This window comes from Paroedura picta, chromosome 13, assembly GCF_049243985.1.
Source record: "Paroedura picta isolate Pp20150507F chromosome 13, Ppicta_v3.0, whole genome shotgun sequence".
NCBI lineage: Eukaryota > Metazoa > Chordata > Lepidosauria > Squamata > Gekkonidae > Paroedura > Paroedura picta.
The window spans coordinates 42,560,333-42,575,040 of record NC_135381.1 but is presented as its reverse complement, the minus strand read 5'-3'; the positions used below and the strand labels follow the sequence as shown (position 1 = coordinate 42,575,040).

General features: G+C 48.0%; 1 protein-coding gene across 8 annotated transcripts in view; it reads left to right on the top strand.

Annotated features, from left to right (window-relative positions):
* The window catches only part of DCX (doublecortin), a 107,212-nt gene that overhangs the window by 77,870 nt on the left and 14,634 nt on the right, over positions 1-14,708 (top strand). For 2 of the 8 annotated variants that reach the window (XM_077309314.1, XM_077309313.1), the window contains exon 5: positions 2,016-2,138. The exons of 2 other annotated variants lie outside the window; for them this stretch is intronic. In XM_077309314.1, coding sequence (XP_077165429.1) covers positions 2,016-2,138 — 123 coding nt within the window. Of the gene's footprint in view, positions 1-2,015; positions 2,154-3,195; positions 3,427-14,708 lie in introns of those variants that run through there. 4 more of the 8 variants (XM_077309311.1, XM_077309310.1, XM_077309316.1 and 1 more) reach the window with 3 other exon arrangements.

Sequence of the window (14,708 nt, the reverse complement as noted above, 5' to 3'; positions counted from 1 at the left end):
TCCATGGACTACAATTCCCAGGAGCCCCTGCCAGCATTCGCTGGCAGGGGCTCCTGGGAATTGTAGTCCATGGACATCTGGAGGGCCGCAGTTTGACTACCCCTGGTCTTAAAGGTGCTATTGGACTGTATTTTTGTTGTGCTACTTCAGACCAACATGGCTACCCATTTGAATCTGACAGAACATAGAAATTATAGATTTCAGAAGACCTGCAGCACATGAACTGTCTGGGTTTGTCATCTTGTTATATTTAAATGAGTGTAGTTGGTGGAAGATATTTCATCACTCTGCTTTTTAAAATTATTCAAACACTTCATTACAGAACATCGCACTCTAAACATTTATTTCATAGTTAATAAGCTAATTGGATGAATACTCCGAAGGGGTTTCTAGAAGTCAGGATGGCAGTGCTTTGTAACCCTCTGTGGCTCTATCCTGTGAGAATCAGAAAGAGAATGAATTATTCCAAGCCAATATATGCAAATTCAGTTCACTGACATAACTAATTGATCTTCCAGAATCCAATGTTGTTTTTGTGCAACCTTGACATGGAATTTACTTTTATTTTGTACTTCAGAGAGAGAGAGAGACCAGAGGCTTTTGCTCTTTGACCACTACACCATGCTACCAGCTAACAGAACAGTCTGCGAATGCTCTGAGCATTCTTGTCTGTTTGAGATGCAGAAAGCAGGAATTTCCTGGTCTGCGTTAGCAGATCATCAGTTTCCAGTGCTGGGTGGGATCTGACCAGCAATGTAAGCCAGATCTGAATGAGAAGAAACCTGGCTTCCATCCAACATCAGCCCACCTCTTCCCTTTGTCAGTATTTCTTCATACTTTCCCCACACTCTAATGTGCACCAGACAATAAGTCTGCTGGTTATCACTCATCTTTGTGTGGACATTTGCCCTTCAGTATCTTTAGAATCTCTCTTTCCTCCTTTGTTCGGCCTGAGTTCAGTTGTAGTTAGGCTGTAAAAAGGTAAAGGTACCCCCTGTGCAAGCACCGAGTCATGTCTGACCCTTGGGGTGACGCCCTCCAGCGTTTTCATGGCAGACTCAATACAGGGTGGTTTGCCAGTGCCTTCCCCAGTCATTACCGTTTACCCCCCAGCAAGCTGGGTACTCATTTTACCGACCTCGGAAGGATGGAAGGCTGAGTCAACCTTGAGCCGGCTGCTGGGATCGAACTCCCAGCCTCATGGGCAGAGCTTTCAGACTGCTGCCTTACCACTCTGCGCCACAAGAGGCTCTTAGTTAGGCTGTAGGAATGGCAAGTTTCCCTTTTTTGTTAATTGATTGTTCTGTCATTTCTCTCTGTGTTCCTCCTGATTTCCTGTTTGATTAGGAACTTATAAAAAATGAATTCTGCAATTGAAAGGTGCAGTTTGATGAAGTTTTCATTCCGTTGGCTCGTATTTACCCCTCCGTCTAGTTACTGCTGCACCCTGGAGGGATTTGCTCTCTGCAGGTTCGAATAAGTTGCTGATCCTGGCCCACTGGAAATTTACCCGGCCTCAACCAGAGCCCGGGCCTTTTTGGTCCTGGCCCCTGTCTTGTGGAATGAGCTCCTGGAAGAGCTGGGGGCCTCGCCAGAACTCTTCTAGTTCTGCAGGGGCCTGCAAGACAGAGCTTTTCCGCTGGGACTGAGGAGAGGCTGACAGAAGACCTTGCCCCTCCTCTGTGCTCCCACCCGCCGCCCTTCTAGAGACTATTGGAGAATGTGTGTGTGTGTGTGTGTGTGTGTGTGTGTGTGTGCGGGAGAATTTTAGGTATGGGTTTGTAGGATGTTTATGCTTTCATGCTTTTATTGTTTTATCGTTGTTAGTTGCCATGAGTAACTGGTTGGCAGTGGAGGCATAAAAGTTTAATCAATCAATCAAATACCTTGATAAAACTGAATTTTTAAAACATTGAAATTGTATTCTTTTTATATTACACCCACTAAAACTGAATGCATTGCTAAAGCAATCATTTGAAGGCCTTGTTCAGTGTGGCTTGCTTTGCTTTTCACAGAGTGCCGAGTAATGAAAGGGACCCCTGCTACTACTCCGGGTAGCAAGTCATCCCCGACCCCTCAGAAGAGTTCAGCCAAGAGCCCAGCCCCTGTGCGCAGGAGCAAATCCCCCGCTGACTCAGGTAACCTTCAAGAGGGTGAGTGGCCATTTTACGAAGCCGGTCAGTGCTGGTGGTGCTGAGTGTGGCATCAAGGGGTGCAGTTGGGATGGGCACCTCCAGACGCGCCAGCCATGCAAAGACACTGTGTGGTGTTGGGTCTGCTGTGGTTTAAAATGGAGGCCTCTGTGGTAACTGTATCCACAGGGTAAAGTTGACTTGATTGATCAGATGGCTTGTGAGAGAAAAGACAGAAGGAAAAGGACAGTTAAAGAAATGGTTCCCAGCTCCATGTTGGGACATTGCTGGGGATTTAGGAGGTGTTGCCTGGGAAGAGTATGGAGTTTGGGGTGGGGGGTACCTCAGAGGATATAATGCCGTTCATAGTAGTCATTTTTTCCAGTAGTATTGATTAGTTGTAATTCCATAGGATCTTCAGCCCCCACCTGAAGTTTGTCAAACTTAGAGAGGCTGACCATTTCCGCACTAGGACACATACCTTGTTTTATTGCAAAATGGCACCTGCTCGCAGAAACAGTACATGTAGCAACCCACAAGATGCTGGAAACAACTATCCCAACTCAATCTACTTCCAAAAACCCTTGTTATGCTGAAGGCCACAGTGTAGCTCAAGTTCACCTAGTATGATAGTTTGTGTTTGTGCGCGTGCATGTGTGTATGTGTGTGTGTGTGTTTGTATGTGTGGAGCTGGCTCTCCTCAGTTGTTGCACAACACTGTAATCCTTACATTAGGCTTTCTCAATTAGGGTTTTGTGAAACCCTGGCCTTTCTTGGTGGTCCTGAAAGGGTTTCCCAAATGGGTAGGAGTTATTTAATTTCTTAATATATATATTTTTTAATTTGTTAAACATTTATCGGATAATATGAACATATTTGGTCACGTCCACCCACCCAGGACCTGCCCCACTATGTTTTGGCTTGTCCCCTGTACCCTGCCCAGTGGCAAATTCTTTGCCAAGTTATTACCAAACTCAAACCCTATTTCTGATTTTGACAAAGTCATCTTTCTATTATCAGATGGTGAGTTTTGAATTTATATATGAATTTCTATTTCATATAGGGTGGCACTTTTCGCTTTGGCCCCCAGGAAGATCTGAGCCAAAGCAGTTGAACAGGAGTCTCGACCTTGATACACCATTTTTTTTCTTATTGTAATTCAGTAGCCCATGTTTACAATCTTATGTACACAATTTTGGAGAAATATTGTTTTATTTGTATTTTTACTTTATTGTTTTAATTGTGCTTTGTAATGGCCTTTGGCTATATACAATAAATCTTATCATATCATGTCCACCCACCGATTTCTTCCCAAAATGGCCAATGGTGGGCATGGTTAGAGTGGGAAGGGGAGGGGCCATAGGTGGGCATGTCCAAAGCGATGTTTCCCAACCATATTTTGTGTGATTGCACCACTTCTGGGGTCTCTTGCAGCCTGAAGATTCCTTCAGGGGTTTCTCAATGGTATAAAAATTATATCATGTTTGAGGACACAAGTGATTTATTTTCCCCCCCAAACCTCATCTTCTATCACTGACTTAGGACCTGAGACACTCAGATTGTAATCTTCTATATTTCATGGAAGTTCCTACATGACCTGTAACAGACATGCTCAGCCTAAACTACCTTACAGCAGTGGTCCCCAACCCGCGGGCCGTGGCCTGGTGCCGGGTCGCGAAGGCCTTGGCGCCAGGCCGCGGCTCCTTCTTCCCTCCCCCCCGAAGCGAGAAGCTTGCCAGGCCGCAAGCAAATCGGCCGCCAAAGCGGCCAATTAGCTCGCGGCCCGGCAAGCTTCCTGTTTCGGGAGGGGAGGGAAGAGAAGCTTGCCGAGCCGCAAGCTAATCGGCTGCTTTGGCGGATGATTTGCTGGCGGCCCGGAGCGGCCAGGAGGGGGAGCTGCGGCCGCCGGCATGGCGGCGGCGCAAATGCGCCTGTGCGGACTGTGGCGCAAACGCGCGTGCGCGGCAGTCCGCGCAAGCGCGTTTGTGCTGGGGCTGCCGCGCTTGCGTGGGCCCCCGGGCCACCCTCTCCCCCCACTCCGGAGCAGCCTTACAGCAGTGGTCCCCAACCTGCGGTCCGCGGCCTGGTGCCGGGCCGCGAAGGCCAGGGCTACAGGCTGCGGTTCCCTCTCCCCGCCCCCCCCTGCAGTAAAAAACTTCCCAGGCCGCAAGTTTGCGGCCCAGGGAGCTTCTTACTGCGGGAGGGGGGGAGAGGGAATAAGGGCCGCGCCCCACATCGCGCATGCGCGGCCGGGCTGCACGTGCGCACGTGCGTGCTGCGCGGCCGAAATCGCGCACGCGCGGCACTTTCGCGCATGCGCGCATGAGCGAAACTGCCACGCATGCACGATTTCGGCCGCGCAGCATGCATGTGCGCATGCACGATGCATGGGCGCGGCCACGAATGCGCCCCGCGCGGGCGTTGTCGTCGCTCTGCCGGTCCCTAGCCAAAAAACGGTTGGGGACCACTGCCTTACAGGGTTGTAGTGAGGCTAAAATAGAGGAGAGGAGAATAATGCGAGCCACTTTGGGTCCCCATGGTGTGGAGGAAAGTGGAATATAAATGAAGTGAAGTCAATAAATAAAATTCCAAGGAGCTCAAAGAAACATACCCAGCTTCTCCTCAATCTGCTTACACTGTACCTCACATCAACCCTGTGAAGTAGGTTAGACCCAGGCCATGAAATTTGCCTAACCCTCACTAACACTGATTCCACAGAGGAGAGTAAGAGTCTTGTATCTTAGTGGGTGCGGAAATGCAAAGTCTCTGTCAGAACTCTTTCCACTGGCAACCCCACCCCCACCCTGATGAACCCTCCCTTGTGGCAGCAGACGGTTTACTAGTTTCATTTGACATTTATTGCAAATATGCTAAGTAAGATCTTGGCTGGAAAAGATTAAAGGAGACACAAGAAATGGGGGGGGGGGGATGGCGCCAAACAAAAACATGATTAATAATACATTATCTGGCTCCAAATTTATACAAAATTTAGGGGGTTTCTTGTAATGAAACTGCATAATAAAATCTTTAGCCGTACCTTACAACTTTCCCCGGCATGTTATAGCCAGCTGTTCTGTTGTCTGAGCCAGCCATCTTTTGCCTAAATCAGATGAAAGGGGAAATTTAGGTGGGAATTACCGTTTTATCAGTGGCAAACATCTGTATCTTGGCATCTATTTCCTGGGATTTGGATGATAAACAGGAAGAATGGAATTATTCACTATTGGACTGCAAGGCGAACAAACCGGTCAGTCCTAGAGGAGATCAGCCCTGTCTGCTCCTCAGAAGGCCAGATCCTGAAGATGAAACTCAAATACTTTGGCCACCTCATGAGAAGGAAGGACTCCCTGGAGAAGAGCCTAATGCTGGGAGCGATCGAGGGCAAAAGAAGAAGGGGACGACAGAGAATGAGGTGGATGGATGGAGTCACTGAAGCAGTCGGTGCAAACTTAAATGGACTCTGGGGAATGGTAGAGGACAGGAAGGCCTGGAGGATCATTGTCCATGGGGTCGAGATGGGTCGGACACGACTTTGCACCTAACAACAACAACTGTCATCCTTACCGCATCACTGCCAACAAGGGTAAATGTTTACTGAAGTCTCATCAGTGACTAAAATTAAAATTTCTCATGGATGTAGATAAAGACAGAGTAATGTTTAAAGACAAAATCGCAATGGATTTTTCACTTCTGATTTTGCCTCATAGCAAATTGGATGTTGGGTTACTGGGAAGTCTTCTCCCTGCATTCCTCCTTTCTCCCTGCAGTTTGCTTTTTTTTTTTAAGTGCCACATGTATGTTTACCCACTCCTTTCATTCCTTTAATTCCATGAGTTTACATATTTAGAAAGTTCTCACACTTTTACCTGTCCCTCTTTTATGCCTCTGATCATGTACAGAAGTATTAAAAAAAAAACAGTCTTCTGTGAATGGCAAAGAACAATTCCCCCTGAAACCAGCTCCTTTATTGGCTGAAACCTCCCTCCTTGCCTCCCTTCCCCTATTAACTTGGCTGAAACCTGCAAAAAGCATTGCAAGCTTCTAGACCTCATCATAATTATATTTGAAAAATACCTTGCAGTGATGCCTCCTCTCCTCCCCCTTCCTGGCCTGGGACCCACAGCAAAAGGGAGGAAAGCCCTGATAGAGCAAGCGTGGGAAGATGTTTCCTTTCCCTTTCAACTTTAAACTACCTGAATCTCCAAATTCCAACCATATTGTAATGGAGTTACCATTGATTCAGCATGTTTAAAATAGAGGGAGGGTCAATTCAATCTCCAACAGGTCCTGTTTTCCTTTTTTGACTAAGTGACAGGTTTTCTGGATCGTAGAAATTCGGTTGATGTCGTTTACTTGGATTTTAGTAAAGCTTTTGACAAGGTTCCCGATGATGTTCTGATGGATAAATTGAAGGACTGCAATCTGGATTTTCAGATAGTTAGCTGGATAGGGAATTGGTTAGAGAACCGCACTCAAAGAGTTGTTGTCAATGGTGTTTCATCAGACTGGAGAGAGGTGAGTAGCGGGGTACCTCAGGGCTCAGTCCGGTACTTTTTAACATATTTATTAATGATCTAGATGAGGGGGTGGAGGGACGACTCATCAAGTTTGTAGATGACACCAAATTGGGAGGACTGGCAACTATTCCAGAAGATAGAGACAGAGTTCAACGAGATCTGAACGCAATGGAAAAATGGGCAAATGAGAACAAGACGCAATTTAATAAAGATAAGTCTAAAATTCTGCATTTGGGTCAGAAAAATGAAAAGTATGCCTACTGGATGGGGGATACACTTCTAGGTAACACTGTGTATGAACGAGACCTTGGGGTACTTGTGGATTGTGAGCTAAACATGAGCAGGCAGTGTGATGCAGCGGTAAAAAAGGCAAATGCCATTTTGGGCTGTATCAACAGGGATATCACATCAAAATCACAAGATGTCATAGTCCCATTGTATACGGCACTGGTCAGACCACACCTGGAGTACTGTGTGCAGTTCTGGAGGCCTCACTTCAAGAAGGACGTAGATAAAATTGAAAGGGTACAGAGGAGAGTGACGAGGATGATCTGGAGCCAAGGGACCAAGCCCTATGAAGATAGGTTGAGGGACTTGGGAATGTTCAGCCTGGAGAAAAGGAGGTTGAGAGGGGACATGATAGCCCTCTTTAAGTATTTGAAAGGTTGTCACTTGGAGGAGGGCAGGATGCTGTTCCCATTGGCTGCAGAGTAAAGGAAGCGCAGTAATGGGTTTAAACTACAACGATAAATGCCTCTTGTGGCGCAGAATGGTAAGGCAGCTGTCTGAAAGCTCTGCCCATGAGGCTGGGAGTTCAATCCCAGCAGCCGGCTCAAGGTCGACTCAGCCTTCCATCCTTCCGAGGTCGGTAAAATGAATACCCAGCTTGCTGGGGGGTAAACGGTAATGACTGGGGAAGGGAATGGCAAACCACCCAGTATTGAGTCTGCCATGAAAATGCTAGAGGGCATCACCCCAAGGGTGACTCGGTGCTTGCACAAGAGATACCTTTACCTTTACCTTACAACGATATAGGCTAGATATCAGGAAAAAAAAATTCACAGTCAGAGTAGTTCAGCAGTGGAATAGGCTGCCTAAGGAGGTGGTGAGCTCCCCCTCACTGGCAGTCTTCAAGCAAAGGTTGGATACACACTTTTCTTGGATGCTTTAGGATGCTTAGGGCTGATCCTGCGTTGAGCAGGGGGTTGGACTAGATGGCCTGAATGGCCCCTTCCAACTCTATGGTTCTGTGATTCTATACCATAGGTGCTCAGTGCTATGAAACATTTAATAGGCAGTTGCAGAAAGCTGCTTCTGAGCCATGTAATTATTCCCACTTTGTTTGATTCATAATGGGCTCATCATTCTGCTATGATTTCCACACACCGCTTGGAATTCATATCCCAATACAATTAGACCTTTCCTTTTCCTGCACCCTTCAAAAATTAACCACAAAAGCATCTTTTAATTAGACGAATTTTTCATCTCAAGATACTGCAGAACAAAATGGTAGCAGAAGCATGTGGATCTCAGTAGTGTAGGGCAGGGGTCCTCAACCCCCGGTCCGCGGCCCGGTACCGGGCCACGAAGACCATGGTACCGGGCCGCCAGCGGCCGCACCTGCCTCCCCCCCCCCCGCAGCGAGAGGGGGAAAGAGGCAGGCGCAGCCGCCAGCACGCCAGCGGCGCAAACGCGCACACGCGGAGCTGCCGCGCCCGCGTGTTTGCGCCCCCTGCTGGCGAAAACACACACGCACGGCAGCTCTGCGCATGCGCATTACTGCCACCTAGTGGCAATAACGCACATGTGCGGCAACTGCACGTGCACGTTTACGTGCAGCTGCGGTGACCGGGCCGCTGGCTCTCTCCCGTCCTCTGAGACGGTCCCTGACTACAAGAAGGTTGGGGACCGCTGGTGTAGGGGTTTGTTTTGCTACTTTGTGGTGGCGAATGACTAGTACTGTTTTATTATATAGCAAAGGGAGTTTATTAAAGTTGCCCTATGCCAGACCAACCCCTCTTGAGCCAGCTTGGTGTAGTGGTAAGGAGCGCCATCTTCTAATCCTGTTTGATCCACTGCTCCTCCTCCACATGCAGCCAGCTGGGTGACCTTGGGCTTGTCACAACCCTGATAGTGCTGTTCTGACCGAGCAGTGATATCAGGGCCCTCACAGGATGTCTGTTGTGGGGAGAGGAAAGGGAAGGTCAATATAAGCCGCTTTGAGGCTCCTTCGGGTAGAGAAAAGCGGCATATAAGAGCCAACTCTTGTAAAAGTGCTTTAGATCAGATCTTCTGGCAGCCAGAGCAAAAAGTACTAGCCTGTATAAAACATAGGTGAGTTTGTCAGAATCAGAAGTGAAGTGTGAATTATTTTGGCCAGGAATCTGTACCTAGGTTCTGAATACAAGGGGCAAGCCACGGCATAAGGGGGCGGGGAGTCTTTGAGAGCTAAATTCCCATATCTACAATGATGCTGAGCCAGGGGTGTTTGTGAATAGCGCCCAGAAAGCATGGCTGCTGGCACTGTGCCATTCTAAGATAGTATGCTGATACATTTACTAAAGAGACAGCTCTGAAGAGAATTCATTGATAATATTTTGACATCCTTTAAAACTATGATCGGTGCAGCCAAGCAGTTGACAGACAAGGAATGGACAAGTAGAAAAGAAATGCAGCTGAAATGAATCTACTGTTCTGTTTCCTGGTCATATCTGAGTTCTGTTGACTATTGGGACCTTACCAGGGGTTGGTGTTGCTTCTTTCTGTTAAAACCTCTGTGTATCCAGCCAGGATTTTGATTGCATCTTTAACCACTCCTGTGGAGCGGATAAAATAAAGCAGTAAGGGACCCGAGGGCGGGCCCTGTCCGGGATGAGGAAGGGTGCCCATTGGCTCCTTCCCCCGGACTGACAATTGGAGGGCCCAATTGCGAAACGCCTCCCGCCCCCCCCCCCACTGTCGTCCGCCTTCAACCGACCATTAACAGGCTGCCCGCCGACATGACAGGTAGGTGGCGGGCCTTGGGCGCCAGGTGGCGGCAGGGGGACGGAAGGCCGGACCTCACCCTTTGCCAGCCCCGAAGCCGCCTCCGTGGCTGAGAGCAGTCAGCAAAGAGGCTTCGGGGACGGGAACGAGCCAGGGCTGCCGCATCTCTGAGGAGACGGCCCTGCCTCTTTCCCGGCCCCAAAGCTGCCTCCTCGGGGAGGAGGCTCCGGCTAAGAGGCTTCGAGGCATGGAAAGAGCCAGGGCCGGAACGTCTCTGATGCGCCGGCCCTGACACTTTCCCGGCCCTGAAGCCTGCGCTGATAAGCCTCATGTACTCTGCTGAGCGCGCCTAGCGGGGGCCCAAAGTCTTCGCAGCGGACGGCGCTTAGACCCGCCCACGCAGCAGATGGTGCCGAGGCCCGCCCACGCCGCCCGAAGCCTCTTGCCGCCCCACGCGAGGCCCCGGGAAACCTTCGCCCCACGAAGGCTTCCCCGGGGACTGGCCTGCGCACCAACCCCGGAGCCTCCAGACGCAGCACGGCAGCCCCCGGGAAGCCTTCACCCTGCGAAGGATTCCCCAAGGAGGGGGGCATAGTGCCCATTTTATTCAATTTAGTAAATAATATTTGGGCAGGATTCAGAGTGAAGAAATCCTGGCTCCACACTGTCTGGACTCATAATTTCAAGATAATTTTAGAGGGACAGTGAGCTGCCCATGGCCAGACCCATCCCTCTGCATTCATACTGAAGGGCACTGCCATTTCTCCTGTCCTTCTGAATCAGTCCTTTGGTGGGTGATGTGAGGAGCGGGGGGGGGGGGGGAGGGCAGGGCGGTTCTGTGTGGCTTTCAGGAGAAAAGGGCAATTAACATTTGCATGCTCTTTCCAGATACTAGTGGTCGATTCAGACGACATTGATTTTAAATTAAAACATGACCTTCTCTAACCAATTGGGGAGGCTGTGATTCAGCCAGGGAGAATTTGACAAGGCACTCCCAGGCCAGTAAAAAGCATTTTTTCCATTTTGCATAGGGTTTCCTGCTGCCCCATGGTAGCTGGAGATTGCAAAGAATTACAACTGATCTCCAAGAAATAGAGATCAGGAAATGGCTTCTTTAGGAGGTGGATTTTGTGGCATTAAAGCTGACTATGAAGATCTTCAGAGACAGCTGAAATGAATGGGGACACAAGTAGTTATCTCTTTGATCCTGCCTGAGAGCATTTCCGCACCCGTTAAATATAGTTAAATGCTTACCGTATGTAGTCATTATAATCCGGCCCCTCCATATGATGTCACCAACATCCAGCGTCTGGGCAGTAACCAGCTGGCTACATCCTCCATTTTAAAGCATGAGTTGGAGAATCGCATAAAGTGGATTCCCCAACCTATTTAGCGCTAGCTAAGGGAGAGCAACCAGCAGGCAGCCAGCAGAAGGAAGGTATGGAGGCCCTCACTCCTTCTCCTATGTTCCCGGGGATTAGAATTTCTTTTTAAAAATGGCTAACTTACAGGAGCAATGAATAGGCAGCCACATGTGCAGCCAATGCCAGAAATAAAATTATTATTTTTTTCGATTGCACCACTTCTAGGGTTTCTTGAAGCCTGAAGAATGTTTCAGAGATTTCTCAATGGCAAAAAAGTTGAGAAAGGCTCATGTAGAGGCTTGATAGCCATCTGATGGCTGATTCTGTGAAGATTCGAGGGGGTGGCAGGTTACACTGTCAACGATAGGGTTGTGGGTTTCCTGCATGGTGCAGGGAGTTGGACTAGATGACCCAGGATGTCCCTTCCAAGTCTATGATTCTTTGATTCTATGATTCTAGTGTCATGTTCATCAAAATTCCCGTAGAAAATTGGAAGCACTTACCATTTAAATCCTGCTTATAGGACTTTAAGTATGCTGAATGTTCACCAGGTTTATTTTCAGTTACCCCTCACCTAATCCTCTTAATATTCCTCTTTGTTTGATGTTGTTCAATGCTTTGTTTCCCTTTTTTAATCTGCTTCAATGCTGGAAGGTTTTGTTTTGTTTGCCTTTCAGACAGGGCTTTTTTTTCTCTCCCTAGAGTAATACCAGCTAATCAGGAATCTCATAATAAATTTGACGATGCTATTATGCTATCTAGCCAGTTATATCGGAGCATGTGACCATGATGTTAAGGGGAAATGAACCCAACTGAGACCTACTTAAATTCTGAACTCATCCCTTCTTTCCAAGAAGGTAGCAGATAAATTTTATTGCATACACTTCGACTGCTCACTTGTTCTCGTTAACAAGTCCACTTGGGTGGTTTTTGACAAATTTCATCTTCTGGCCCATGCCTAACACCTGTCTTATTCTGATTCGATTCTGATTCTGATTCTGATTCTTATCATTATCATCATCATCATCATCATCATCATCATCATCATCAACATCATCATCTTTAACTGCTCCTGCGGTTAATCTTTAACCGCTCCTGTGGTTAAATAAAGCCCTAAGGGCTATTGGAGAGGAGTTAGGGCGGGCTCTGTCCGTGATAAAAACTCGGAGGGCCGAAAAGCGGCTCCTGATTCGCCCCTCCAAGTGCCACTCAAGGGCCAAGTGGCCAATGGGGAGGCGCGCGAAGCCAGGACAGACCAAAATTCCATTCACCCAGCCCAGTCTGGCTGCCAGTCTGCTCCTGACCACCGCAGGGAGAGGAGGTCAGCAGGGCTGCCAAGGGGGATGAGAACAGAGGCTGTGCCAGCCCTTTTTGTCCCAAGGCTGTCCTAACTGTCAAGTCCAACTGTAAATTACCTCAGAACCCTGACAGAGCTGGCAGGAGGCTGCAGAGTGCGCCCCCTCTCCCTCCCTCCCTTCAGGCCTGCTGCGAAGGAGCCTTTAACAGCCCCTGACTGAGGGGAGGGAGGCATTTTCCTTCAGAGAGCAACGCAGGGGAGCCTGAGGGCCTTCCTTTTGAGGGGAGGGGGACTTTCCCCTTCTGCCAAACGGCTGACAGGGACGCCACAGAAACGCCCCTTCTCACTTAAAATACTGCTCTGCCCAGAGGTTAGACACCGCCAAGCCATGTGTCCTTCTTCTTTGCAACTCTCTGCAGATTTGAGGTCACTGCACAGCATTATTCTGCAGAACAAACTGGCTCTTTTGTTTCCTGTTTCATCTGCACAACAACCCTGTGCAGTAGACCTCAAGTCTTTCAATTCAACAACAACCTGTGTGGGAGGCCTTAAATGTTTCTTCTCTACCACAACCCTGTCCAAAGTAGCCCTTTCTGCCTGGGGAGCTGATCTTTATGCTCTGCAGGTGAGCTGTAATTCCAGGCATCACCTGGAGGTTGGCTACCCCTGGGTTGGAAATATCCCTGGAGGTTTGGAGGTGAGACTTCAAAATCGTACAATGTCTCAGAGTCCAGCCTTCAAAGGAGCCATTTTTGCCTGCAGTGGGACTTCAAAATCATACAATGCCTCAGAGTCTAGCCTTCAAAGGAGCCATTTTTGCCTGCAGTTGGTAGGTAGTGGTACAGGTGTATCCCTCCTGGCCTATGGGTTATGGCCAGCCCTTACCAGCAACTGTATTCTGGGGCGCAGACAGGCAGACCAGCATCAGTCCTGTGAGTCTGGAAAGTGCAGGAAGATCTAAATAAATATTTACAGGCTGAAACTGTAAATAGAGAACAAGTAAATGTCTGGATACACATGGTAACTGAAATGACTTATTGGCCTGGCAAATAACCTTGGCCTGGCAAATAAAAAAACAGTATAAAAAACCTTACTAAGATCAAGACTGCTGTGCACAGAGAGTCTTCCTCTTAGTGTTGCAAACTTCCCTGCAAGGCTCGCTACTCCACCTCCTTCATGGGGAGTCTGCTATGGGGAGAGAAAGGGAAGACTATTGGAAAATGTTTTGAGACACCTGAAGCCTGCTGGGTCACTGCGGCCCATTCCCAGTTCTCTCAGATCTCTCACAACCCCACAATCCCACATACCTTGACTATTGTGGAGAGACAAATGGAAAAGGTATTTGTAAACTGCTTTGAGACTCCTTTGGGTAGTAAGCAATAGGGTACACAAATCTGTTCTTCTAAAGAGCAACCATGAAAGAAGTGTGCGGACACGTAACATTTTATCAACAGTGAAAAAATGGAAAAGAAGGGAAAGGGTGGACACCTGTGTATTGTGACTACCCCATGTGTATTAGGGCAGAGGGGCATTTCGGTGAATGTGGCCTAATTCACACAAGAAGGGAAATGACGCAGAACTGGGACGAATTGTTTGCCATGTAATCTTCCCCTAAGAAGAGTCTCCAGTCTGATTTTCCCTTCACATATCTGAGGACATGGCTCTGGAAAGCTCATCTGTAACCACTAGGCAAAAATTCCCAAAGGTTACTCCTCTCCCACACTCAACGAACATTCCACACCACAGGTTCTTGACACCCATATCTCCACACTCATACCCTCATTTGCCACCATGCCACCACAACCTACCACACAACACACACATTCAACTCCATGCCCTTACAGACTGGACAACTCCTCCCCTTCCTTTTCCCACTGCCAAGCTCTAGCACCCGTTGTATTCTTGGATACAACGGGCTTTGTCCCTAGTCAATAATAATTCAAGTTGTATATCACCCTCCTGTGAATGGCTCAGAGTGGTAAACGGGCTTTAAATCTAGTAGAACACCTAAAAAGAATTCTACTCATAAAAGATTGGCATGCTAGACTGCCACCTTTTCCACAAAGTATATTCAGAGACTTGAACTGCACTATAACAGTTAGATTCAAGTCCAGTAGCCAAGTAAACTTAATACCCCCACATCTTATTGATCTCCAAGGCTGAACTCTAGCTGTCCCAAAGTATTCATTTTCTCTGAGCAGAAATGTTTCCCCTGCAGGAAGGTTTGATCTCCTGAGCCCCCTACCTTCATTCTCAAGTGCTCAAATTGAAACCTTTGTGAGGTTTTTGTTAACAAAGACTTGTGACCCTGGAAACAAATTAAGTTGAACTCAAGCTAGGATCAAATCTGTTGATGTTCATCTACTCTGTGTTAGAGAACTGAAAGTCATGTGCATCTTCTAAGAGACTCATG